This window comes from Myxocyprinus asiaticus, chromosome 33 (assembly GCF_019703515.2).
Source record: "Myxocyprinus asiaticus isolate MX2 ecotype Aquarium Trade chromosome 33, UBuf_Myxa_2, whole genome shotgun sequence".
In the NCBI taxonomy this organism is placed as follows: domain Eukaryota; kingdom Metazoa; phylum Chordata; class Actinopteri; order Cypriniformes; family Catostomidae; genus Myxocyprinus; species Myxocyprinus asiaticus.
In genome coordinates, this window is record NC_059376.1 from 6,288,013 (window position 1) to 6,300,803 (window position 12,791).

Sequence of the window (12,791 nt, forward strand, 5' to 3'; positions counted from 1 at the left end):
TATTTATTTATCTATTTATTATTATTCTTTTGGAAAGTGACAAATAAAATCACCGTCCACTTTCATTATATGGAGAAGAGCCACTCAGATATTTTTCCTGAGATTAAATTCTCTTGACATGAGGGTAAGAAAATGATGCTCAGGAAAATAATATATTGGGTGAACTCTTTCTTTTAAACTATTAAGCATACTGAACAGATCTCTCAAAGCCTCATTTTTATCTTTGTCAAATGGAATATGTCATCTAATTTAAATTAGGTCTATTTTTCCAGAAATAATGTGATACATGTCCTAGGCTATTTGTAATAGGATCCTGGACCATTCTGAAAAGCAAAAACCTCCAGTTCTTTGAGGAATGAAGGATCTGGAAATCTGCTTTACATTGTGTGCTGCAGAGTGTCCTATAAATGTTGAATTATGTTTACATGTGGTGATTGGGGATGCAAGGACTTCATTCTTGTGTTCATGAAACAGCTACTAAATAATCCATTATTACCATGGAAACATCACGATAGAACAGCTTCTGCACCACAGACTACACCTGGTCCTGTAAATCAACCACATATTCCTGCAAGGTACAGAACCACACAGGGCAATCATAGGACCAAATGATTCCCATGAAATGGCTGCCATTTATGGAGTTATAAATGTGCCTTAATTCGGTGCATGCAAAATTATATTTGAGATGATATTTTGAGTGCACAAAAATGTTCTGCATGTGCAAGATAATATTTTGAGCACACAAAAAGGTATTTTGCACCTGAGTGAACTCAGTTTTGTAAAGCAATGTATCTTCTTGCGAAGATGAATTCAGTTTGAGCAAATGAAAATCAATCTTGTGCTTGAATAACGTTTATTTGAATGTGAATTTACACAGAATTCTCATAACCATTCTGCGTGTGCTCATAGCATTGACTTCTCGCTTGCTCAACAGGGTCACAGCGTTACAATGTGCCAGAATTTCAGCCAATTATGAGGGGGTAAATTTTGATTGGCTGGCTAGATCATCAATCACATTGCTAATGAAAACAGGAGGAATAGAAGTGGATAGTTTGTTTTCAAGAAAGGAAATGTGTAACACACTATGACCACACGTAAGTAGCTCTTTTGTTGACTTTTTTTTTGTCTGTTCACTGCCAGTATGCTTACTAACTATCTGATTACATGGCTTACTCTCTTAGTCTGGACTATATTAGTATTTGGTCCTCTTGGCTACCAAGTAACAAGTTACGAAAGTACTGTACATAGCTACTAGCTTGGCCATGTTAGCTACCATTTTCATCTGAAATTATATTAAATTAATCTCTCCCATGAGTAAATCTCTTTAAGAGTACCGCAATGGCATAGTTTTGGTTGAACTTAATTTGACTTCTTATTGTCCCACAGGATATTCTGAGAGAGCAGTTTATTAAAATAAATGTGACCAAATTACAGTCTACCATGAATCAGCAACCACTGAACCTTCTATTTCTTTTTGTTATTACATTAAATATTGTTCCCTATCTGTCACTCACTCGACGTTGTGTCGATGTAGTGACACTAGGGGTCACTCTTGGGAGCCTGAGACACCTCTGGTCTTTGATAAAAGGCCAATGAAAATTGGCGAGTGGTATTTGCATGCCACTCCCCTGGACATACGGGTATAAAAGGAGCTGGTATGCAACCACTCATTCAGATTTTCTCTTCGGAGCCGAACGGTCATGCTCACTGAGCTGAATTCCCACGACTGTTCATTCACCTCTGCTGGATCTGACGGCGCATTTCAGCAGCTTCTCCCTCTGCACTGGTGCACTGCAGAGAATGCCCCTGGGTGCTTTGGCAGGAATAAGAGTATATTTCTCTAAAAGAGTATATTTCTCTAAAAGAGCGGCACACACAGAACGTCTTTTTAAAGACGCGTCTTTTTAAAGATGACTTTCCTTTGTGTGTTATTCCTGGTTGCGCTCGTTATCTCTCGCCTTCTGACGGTCACGATCACTGTCTTTTGTGTCTGGGCACTGCTCACACGGAGACAGCGTTCGTGGATGGGTCATGTACTCATTGCGAGAACATGTCCATGGCAACGATGCGGTCGCGGCTTACCTTCATAAGAAAGCAAGCCACCCCAGAGGTTCCCCACCTCAGTCCTTCTACCCACGGGTATGAGGCCAGCCCGGCTATCACTGGGGGCGATTTGGGGACCCCAATGGGACCGCCTCCGCCGGGTATCCCCCTGCGGACCTCCCATTCCCCAGCACGCTCGTCTGCCCCGATCGGGCTTCCGGATGAGTCCGCAGGCTCGTCTCACGGCGAGTTCGACCTCTTATTCGGAGCCCGTGAAAGTGATGAGCTCCCAAGCGCAGCATCAGAGAGCGGGCTCATCCAGTCGGATGTGGAAGCCTCAGCTGGGCTCCTCCCTTCGGGAGCGGTCGCCCGGTCACAGGCTGACATGGAGATGACGACATGCCACCCGTCTCGCGGCCACCAAGAACCCCTGAAAGGCTTCAAAGCACCCCTGAGACGGGCGACCCAGGGACGACGAAACCCACTGCTCTGGAGCTGGTAAGCAGACCACTCCATCCCCGGTCGAGGGCCGGGAGGAGAATCTTTTTGTTATCTTTGCATTTAATTGCACTGCATGCCCAAGTGGCTGCAGTACCCAAGAGTTCAGCAAGAGCGGTTTCCTTATTCCCTGGGTCACGTATCCGGTGTGCACGGCCATCATCATGACCACCGTCCACCACTCTATTTGGCAGGTTTGGCGCTCCAGTGGCAGTCTTCCCGCCCCTGAGCACCCAGCTGTGGCACAAATCCGCCCCCGATTTGACAGTCTCCACAGGTCACGAGGACAGGCCTCTTCCTCCCCCATCCCAGGCTGTTCCGGGGGTGATCACAAGGAGCCAGGTAAGTACTTTGATGTCCCGGAACTCAGCACGGCTACGACATGGTGTGGCACCACGAGCTCCGCCCCGCCGCAAGGCCCCACCCACCGGTACGTCCGACGAGATTGTCCCTTTGGTCCCCCTCGCGCGGAGCTTGGATGCGTGGCTTGCGCTTTCCAATCCGTCGCGATGGCTGGTCCGCACCGTCCAACTCGGCTACGCGATTCAGTTCGCCAGGCGTCCGCCCAGGTTCAGCGGTATCCACTTCACCTTGGTGAAGGATGAAAATGCTGCTACCTTGCACGCGGAGATCGCCATCCTCCTACGGAAGGGTGCGATAGAACCTGTCCTTCCGGCCGAGATGAAGGGGTTTTACAGCCCCTACATCATCGTACTGGAAAAAGGCGGTGGGTTGCGGCCAATCTTGGACCTGCGAGTACTGAACCGTGCTTTACACAGACTCCCATTCAAGATGCTGATGCAAAAACTCTTGCGAATGTGCCTGTATCCACGCTTTTCATCTAAAACTGGGTTTGTGAGTGACAGGGAAGCCCAATTCATTTCCTCTATCATGGCAATAATGACAACAGGGAAATATAAAAGGAAAATATTACAAGTAAAAGTTAATTCATCCAGTGTTTTTAAGTCACTGATTGGTTAACCAGATATAACGCATTAATACAGATTTGATTCGACCGGAGTTTGGCAAAGAAGCAGACCTGAAATTAAAATTATTAGTGCAGTACACCTACTTATTCATTCAATTATCAGCCAATCGTGTGGCAGCAATGCAATGCATAAAATCTTGCAGATACGGGTCAGGGGCTTCAGTTAATGTTCACATCAACATCAGAATGGGGAAAAAATGTGATCTTAGTGATTTCAAAGATAGCATGACTTTTGGTGCCAGATGGGCTGGTTTGAGTATTTCTGTAACTGCTGATCTCCTGAGATTTTCACACACAACAGTCTCTAGAGTTTACTCAGAATGGCCCCCAAAACAAAAATCATCTAGTGAGTAGCAGTTCTGCGGATGGAAACACTTTGTTGATGAGAAAGGTCAACAGAGAGTGGCCAGACTGGTTCGAGCTGACTGAAAGGCTACTGTAATTCAGATAACCTCTGTGTACAATTGTAGTGAGCAGAATAGCATCTCAGAATACATAACACGTCGATCCTTGAGGGAAATGGGCTACAACATTAGAAGACCACGTCATGTTCCACTTCTATCAGCCAAGAACAGAAAGCTGAGGCTGCAATGGGCACAGGCTCACCAAAACTGGACAGTTAAAGACTGTAAAAACATAGCCTGGTCTGATGAATTTTGATTTCTGCTGAGGCACACAGATGGTAGGCTCACTGCAGCCTAAGCTGCAATCAGCCACACGATTGGCTGATTAGATAATTGCATGAATAAGTTGCTGTACAGGTGTACCTAATCAAGTGGTCACTGAGTGTATTTGTCCTCTTAAAATATCATCTTGCAGAATTGTGGCACATATATAACTCCATTGCCATTCGCATTACAGATTACAGACCATGTTTAACAGTGGGCAATGAACATTAGCTCTGTTTCAAAACATAGTGAGCTGCCTTGCAGTCTAGAGCACAAATAATCAGCCACATTCTAAGTAGAGTTGGGAGTGTTACTTTTAAAATGTATTCCACGACAGATTACAGAATACATGCATTAAAATGTAATTTGTAACATATTCTGTTAGATTACTCAAGGTCAGTAATGTAATCTATCTTTTTCACTTGCTTTGACAATGAACAACAATTATTTAACAATTAAATAACAAGAACATTTTAAATAAAGACAAAATAAATTATAATAAATAATTGCATTTAAAAAATAGCACTCTTAGCATAAAGCGTAATGATCAAATTACAATTTACATTATTTTTGCTGCTCCAAACATACTTCAAAACCCCAAAGAGGTCCTGATTTAACCCCAAATAATGGGCGCTAACTTGCTTATGCAATCTATCACATTGCTTGTGCGTGTTGTGGGCGAATTGCGTGCGGATGATTTATTAAGAAAAACCATGGTAAAGTTGCACTCTTAAGAGACATGGAGGCTGCATGGGCGAAAACCAGCACTCACTCCTTGTTTTGCAGGAGCCAGACACCTGTTCGGCATACTGGATGAAATCTGATTACAAGAATTTAAATGTAATGTGTTACATTACGTTTTAACTAAAAAGGATATTAGATTACAGTAACAAATTACTTTGTAATCAGATTACTCCCAACACTGATCAAGTCCATTGTATTGACCAAGCAAAAAAAAAAAAGAAAATCCAAGTGAATCTTTAAAGAAACTATAGACCATTTCAAGGATGTAAACAATAACAAAGGAATTAGAACGCTACTGGACTGGGAGCACTTCAGGTATCATTACCGAATCATTAAAATAAGGCTCTGAGCTAACAAATTTTCTCAAAGACCTTCAAATGTTTACCTGAAGTGACTTATTCAGATGTGTTGTTGATACTGAGCATGTCTACATGAGAGAGGAGATGAAAGTGTATCGTAGTTTAGATGCTCACATTTATTTCCTCAGCGGAGAGATTGGGAATATTGGATCGCTCCTATTATAATCAATGAAGCCATTCAATGAAGCTGTCTGCATGACCAGCAGACAGGGTAAGGATTTCTTTTTGTGTGTTCCTAATTTGTTAGTCGTTTTGGATAAAAGCGTCTACTAAATAACTAAATGTAATAGTAAATTGCGCAGCTTAATTCATTATAATGGGAGCGATCAATGGTCACTTTAGAGCTCTACCTCTCAAACTTACAATTAGTTGGCATAAATTTTGTTCACCTACCAGAGATAATTCAGTATGTGTGCTACAGTTTTTAAGTACTGCACGTATCCAGGCGTCTCGCTTCACTGCTGCAGTTCATGCGTCCGTTTGTGGTTGCATTTTCAGAGATCTAAACACTAATTACCATTAGTTCCAGGCATCCAGAGAGCATCCAGTCACCAAACAACATGGTCTTCATTTTAATAATGAAATTTTATGACAATCGTGTTAACATTAGTAACGTTAATCGTGTTAAAGTCACTATGAATGAAGTACCTCCCGTTGTTATTTTGAATGCGTTTGACAACTAGTAGGAAATGTTCAAGGAACAAAGACATCACTTCCTTAAACCGACGAATAGTGCTTGAAATGGTCTATAACCAATTGAGTAAAAAAAAAAAGGAATATGGTTAAAAAAAAAAAAATACTGTAGGTCAAAACGATCAGACGATCTCTATTGGGTATTAAATCTTGGTCACTTCATGCATTTTTACTGATCGGATTGCAAAAAGTCATGTGATTGGAAAAGACCTGCGAATTTGCGAATTTAAAAGACTCTTGATTCTAAGTGACTTTTCCCCGCAGGGCTTGATGTATGTCCATGCGTGTCATCTGCGCTTACTGTCAGTGTTTAATTTCAGTTTCGTCAGTGATCTACATCAAATAAATTAAGAAAATAGTTCTGTCTCTCCTACAACTTGCATCAGTTTCTTTGTTATTATTTATTGCGTGAAGCGAGCCCTTTGCAAATACTCGATAGCAGCTGTTATGTTTCGCATTTTCCCTATGCAGATGTAGCGCTGTTTGGGTGCAGTAAAGTTTAGTTTACATAGGTAGCTTGAACAGCCAGATGCATTTACACTTGACCGAGTTTCCTCCGGAGGTGGTTTGAGTGATCAGATTTATATCTGTCTCGAATCCATCTTGGAGGGCATTTACATTTATATACGGATAGCTATCCGATCAGTGAAAACGCATGAGGTGACCAAGTGCAAATATCCCCCTACTTTGTAGCAAGGCTGGACACAGACAGAGAGAGCATAGAAGCTCCTCCATGTGTTTTCATGACTCTGGTAGCCCAGAGTGGAAGTAGGTCTGTCTGTGCTCACAGTCATAATGGTGGCCTTTCCTCAAATGCCCGCACGCACCATGAGCAACACTAATGTCATCACATGTCTCACGGCTGCAGCTGAGCCTGCATCTCAGAGAGAGCAAAAGAGACAGAGGGAGAGAGTGAGAGAGAAAGAGAGAGAGAGAGAGAGAGAGGTGGAGAGTGGAGGTCTCTAATATGATAGAGTTAGGTGCATCTTTTTGCTCCCACATTGGTGTAGTTACATTTTACCATGCTAAACAGCCAAATCCTGACCCCTTGTTACAGACCTTAAATGACAAAATTATTACAGATGTTGCATTTATTGAGCATTACCATTATCCCTTCTCTCCCCTCTGAAATTAAGAATGACACAATCCAGATGGTCTTCCTACGCTCTTAAACTAATTGCTATATATTTGTATTTATCTGAATATTTTGCAAGAATCTTCACTATATTATGCATGGAAATATGTAATTTGCAATGCTTGTACTTTTGTCTTTTTGTCCGATTTCCAAATAATTTTTTGCTTCAAATCACAATTTGTATTGTTGAGATTTAGGTTGGAGTTGGTTGGTTTGGTTCATGTTTTAGAGCTCTTTTTATGAAATCATTAAGGAAATAATGAAGAGGAAAAACATGTACGGAACAAAGACGGCTGAAAAAGTGGGTGTGCACTGTTCATGGGGTCTATAAGGACTATTCATGAATTTGCATAATAAAAAAAGACTCGGAATCAAACTGCACCTGCCACCAACAGCAATTACAGCAACAATAGGAAGCTTAGCGATTAGTTGTGTCATGTTGTATGCAAAAGCATCTGCTACAAATGATATATAAAGACATGCAATTCTTTGCCCTCTGTCTTGTTCATTTGTTTTATCATTATTATTTATTTATATTTTCCACATCTATAAGTTAACTGCAGTATTCTGCCAAACATTGATTTGGATGCTGTTGTTCATTGTTTGGTAATAGGGCTCTAAAAGCGTTACTCTCCAGAGAAGCATTCATCTGCAAATAATACTGTGATGCTTTGTGATTTGAGGACAATCTACAACACGATACACATAAATAATAATCACACAATGAAAAAAACAAAAAAACACTCAGATGTCTCTCCAAAAAGCAGAGTAGGTATGTCAAAAATACTTGTACTTCGGTACCAAGCTGATACTACAATAAAAAATATGTAACAATACCAGTGTTTTTGCAGAAAAGGTAGTACCAAGCATGGATTCAATTCGGTCACCGCGTGCTGAAGAATGCTTCCAAATGCTCACGCACTAATTTGAGAATGTGCTCTATTACTCCTTTTAGCTGGTGTTTGGTGAACAAACTAGTATACTGTGGTGTGTGGTGAGCATACTGGCACTTTATAGCAGCCATCACATCATCCAGGTGGATGCTGCATACTGGTGGTGGTTGAGGAGAGTCCCCTGTTCACTATGTAAAGTGTGTACTATGTACTGCAGAATAGAGTACACATTCACTGTGAAATGTGCAGCGCCTACAGACTGTATATTTATATAATTTAATTGCAGCATTTTGCAATTTAATAATCATTCTGGGCCACATAACCAACCGATTTTCCAGAGATGTGAAGCTACCATCAAAAACATGGAAACATTGGGGGATAGAATCTATAAATACATGCTTTTCTCTTCATTGTATAATGTCCTGTAAAGCTGAAAACAACTTGCTTCACTACTAGCTTTTGTCGACCTCTCCTGGACATAAATGGAGCTCACACGTCCAGTGGTTCCCAAACCTGTTCCTGGAGGCCATACAACACTACACATTTTGTATATCTCCCTAATCAAACACATCTGATTCAACTCATCAGCTTGTTAGTGGAGACACCAAGACCTGAATTGGGTTAGTCAGAAAAGGGAGATAAACAAAATGTGCAGTGTTGGGGGGCTTCCAGGAAGAGGGTTGGGAATCACTACACAACACTTACCGCTTTGGCCACTGGGGCAGTGTTTAGAAATTCCAGTTAACGTTTACTGATTTTGCTGAAAAAAAAGTCGTCTACTCTTTCCGATTTCACTGTGAGATCAGGCTGGTTTCTTGACTCTACCCTGTAGTGTAGTGTACAACCCCACCTGGTGGACAAAAACATCACTAACACCCAGGGTCATTGCAAATAACATATTTATCTATTTATGTATTTTTTTATTGAAATTGGTATCTATCAAGAACTGTGAAATTTCACTCGTATTGGTACCAACTACTGGTATCGTGACAACCCTACAGCATTCAGAATACTGAGATAAAGCATCAGTGATTAAAGGAGAATGTCTGCAAATTGAATCTTTTCCCTTGTAGCAAATTAACTGATTATCAGTATAGACTTATTTTGTGACATTGTCAAAGAAAGCCTTTTTTTTTCAGCAGCTTAACGCCAAAATCAACAGCGTCCCTGGCTCAACAAAGTGTCATTGTTTTATCCAAAAGATTTAACCATAATGACTCAAATGAGTGGGAGCTTGACAGACACCTGGCATAATTTATTAGACAACCACCAAAGTTCTGGTCTCTGTACCTGAAGCCAAGCATAACACAAATGGATCTAAAACAGAGGGACTTGTTTAGACAAGAATGGCCATAGTGTTAGTTTAGTGGGGTTTGCCACTGGACAGGTCATTTCAAAGGATAACATAGTCTCTGACCTCTACATAAAAAGCATTGCACAAAAGGGTAATTTTACTATTTATTAATTTGCATAGAATATCCAGTGTTAATAATTATTCACTGATTGTCATGATATGCCTCCTATAGATTTTTGCACTGGCATCTGCCACATGATGACACGTCATTCACATTGGCCAGTAATCAATGGCTATTCTTTGAAAGGATAGCAGCTCACATGAAACAGAAGACTGGCCATAGAAACAGACAGTTTGTAGCTAATGCCCGCTATCCACAGTATTCCTGACCAACCACTGGGCAGTGCCATGATGATTCTGATTGCAGCTGGACTTCATTTCTGGTTACAGATTCCATAAAAAGCAATGTAAAAAGGACTGAAATGAGCAATTCATATGGAGAACAATAGCCATTTTAAACATTATTTTGAATAAAAGTGAGTTCAAGCTCAACTTGTGCAGTTGTTGGCAATCAAAACATCTCAAAGTAGTTCATGATATCAGTATAGCTATCTTCGGGCCATTGCTTTATGCCATCTACCCACTCCTTAAACTTTAACGGATGAGGCACCGTCAAAAGACGGCCATCGCAACTCGGCACTATGGACGCAGATAGCACACTTCCATCTCCGAGATGTCTGTTTTTCATCTGGAAAGCATCGCGTTCTTATTAACATTTGTTAAAGATCTTAAAAAGATCAGATTTACAAACATTTATTACATTACATGGACATCTTCTGAATATTTTTTTGACATCCATGTCTTATATATTGCAGATCAGCAAACAACCTAAAAAATCTGTCTTCCAGATGAAAACATACAGATCAAAGCGATGTTTGTGTTATGCACGTGTGCTATCAGGAGAGCCACATGCTTTTTTATTTGGCAATTTTAAAAAATTAATATATTAAACATCATATTATTCATTAAAACATACTCAGATGCAAGTGAAAACACTGGAGACTGGAAAACGAAAACAGCCTTCCATTATGAATCGTGGAACACTTTTGTGAAAAAGGTGGAGCTGAGAGTGCAACACATATTTGAGTTGTGTTATGAAATGCTTTCTGACTGATTTCAGAATGCAACAACAGCAGCCATATAGCCATTTTCTTTTCTTTTGAACACCAAACAAATGTTTCTTTTAACTCTGCTTGCATTTAATACACATAAATTACTTATCATGTATACTTTTTATACATTTCCAAAGCCAGTCAATCTTTTTATTTGTTTATTTTTATTTTTTATTTTTTTTACTGGTTCATTGAAACAAACATTTAAAAAAATATGATTCACTGAAACCAGTCGGACTTACATCACTAGTCCTAGTGACTTATAATTAAGGCTATTTTCAACACTAATTTTAAAGCATGAATTCAGTGTGATTAATTCTATAAAAAAATAACATTTAAAAAAAATCAACACAATTAATCGTGCCACAGTAATAAGGAATTTTCCTACCAATGCAGCAATTCAAGCTGGAAGGTACCAACTACATATTTTTTTAAGTCTCAGTCAGCAGGGAGCTGTCAGCAGGGAGCAGAGTGCGGGGGTCTTCAAATGATTTTTTTAAAGGTTTAAACTACATTTAACTTGAGCAGCTTCCTAAAAACACAGCACTGATGGCTAGAAACACTAAAAGCCATTGAAACACAAAACCACAGTGAGACGCATCAAAATTATTTATCTGGCGCAAGTACAGATGGAACACAAGAATGGGTCTTGTGTCTACCTCAGACAGATTGATGTCGCTGTGGACTGTAAGCCTATAATAGGCTTATGATCAATAATATGGAAATAAACTAAACAATATATTGACTTCTAAAGCCACTTTTTGTCAATTCTTATAAATGCTTTACTCTTCTGCTACAATAATGTAATGTCTTTCAATTAACGGATGTTATTATATTATTATAAATTAATATAACTATTTATTATATATTATATTTATAATTAGGACAATATTTTATTTTATATTGAATTATCTTTATTTAGGGGCCTTTACATCGATATACTGTATATGATTAATTGTGATTTATTTGAATAATTAAACGGCAATTCATGTAATTAATTTGATTAAACATTTTAATTGATTGAGAGCAATAATTATATTCCATTAGAACATTTTAGATTTGTATATGCCATGTCAGGATGTCATGAAAAATTTAATAATGTAATGATGATGTAAGAACCACTTAAAAAAAAAAAAAAAAAATTCATTGAAACAAATTGTTTGAAAGAACCAGTTCACAGAAATGAATCAGATTTCATATCACCACAACAAAGGTCAGCTCAAGTGACTTACCTATAATTGACAGGCCATCGGACCATCCACATGCGGTGATAGGATAGGGAGGTGACGGAGAAGCAGGTTACCAGGGTGAGGGTGTAAAAGGTTGAGACGAAGACCTTGCATAGTCCTTCGTTCCACTCATAGTTGGAGTGCTGTCGGCGCAGCTGAATGACGCAATACATGGTAACGGGAATGCCCATGTTGAGGATGTGCGTGCCGGCCAGAGTGCAAATTAGGAACTCCAACGGCTTCCACTTCTTCTGCTTGGCGCTCACGCTCAGGATGCCCCAGGCGTTGGCCAGGATGGACACTCCTGAGCAGACCAGCCAGGCCAGTGCATTAGTGCTGATGACCTCATCGTTCATGGTGGAGCAGCCTGCTAGAGCTGGTGGGGGATGGAATGATGCAAGGTGCGGGAGCAGCGGCGGGCAGAGGCAGGTGCCAGGCCCGAGCAGGCATTCCTACTGGGGCGGGCAGTGCTTCCTCTGGAGGTGCTGAGAGGATGGGGTGGGGGGCATAGCAGTGTAAGGGGGTGCTGGGGATGGGCGGAGGAGGAGCACATGCACTGAGAGCCGATCCAGTGCCTGAACAATCCTGCAAAGACAAGACAAGACAAGTGTTGGACAAGTGGTTTGAGCTGAGATCGGGTGAGTTTAAGAAAATTACAGTAAACCAAGGTGTAATAACAGTCAATCATAAAGTCATATTCCCATGGAAGGACCACCATTTTAATAACATAATGAAATATTTGTAACATGGAGCTTTTTGTTTTATGCGCAGCTTTGTCTCTTCAAACACGTCTGAAAAGTACCTGTCCATCTGCTGTCTTGTGTCAACACAGAAGCAGCGAGCAATAATGCAAGAAAATGTTTGCTGTTTCTTAATGATAAAGATGCCTGACAAAGTTAATGTTATGCCAATGTTTATGTCATATAAAAGGCAAACGGTTAGCAGAATCCTGTTTAATGTCTTTCAAATGTGCCGTGGATGGCTGGCTGGACCATTTCTTAGGTGGGTGGGCAAGCATCTTTGGACATACATACAGTATACACACACAGCATATGTATGGACTGAATATAACTGC

At 40.4% G+C, this 12,791-nt stretch overlaps 1 protein-coding gene across 2 annotated transcripts in view; it reads right to left on the reverse strand.

The window, feature by feature from the left end:
- Positions 1-12,791, reverse strand: part of LOC127424733 (probable G-protein coupled receptor 153) — an 86,157-nt gene that overhangs the window by 33,847 nt on the left and 39,519 nt on the right. For both annotated transcript variants that reach the window (XM_051670157.1, XM_051670158.1), the window contains exon 2: positions 11,720-12,301. In XM_051670157.1, coding sequence (XP_051526117.1) covers positions 11,720-12,072 — 353 coding nt within the window. In that variant the 5' untranslated portion in view covers positions 12,073-12,301. The remainder of the gene's footprint in view (positions 1-11,719; positions 12,302-12,791) is intronic.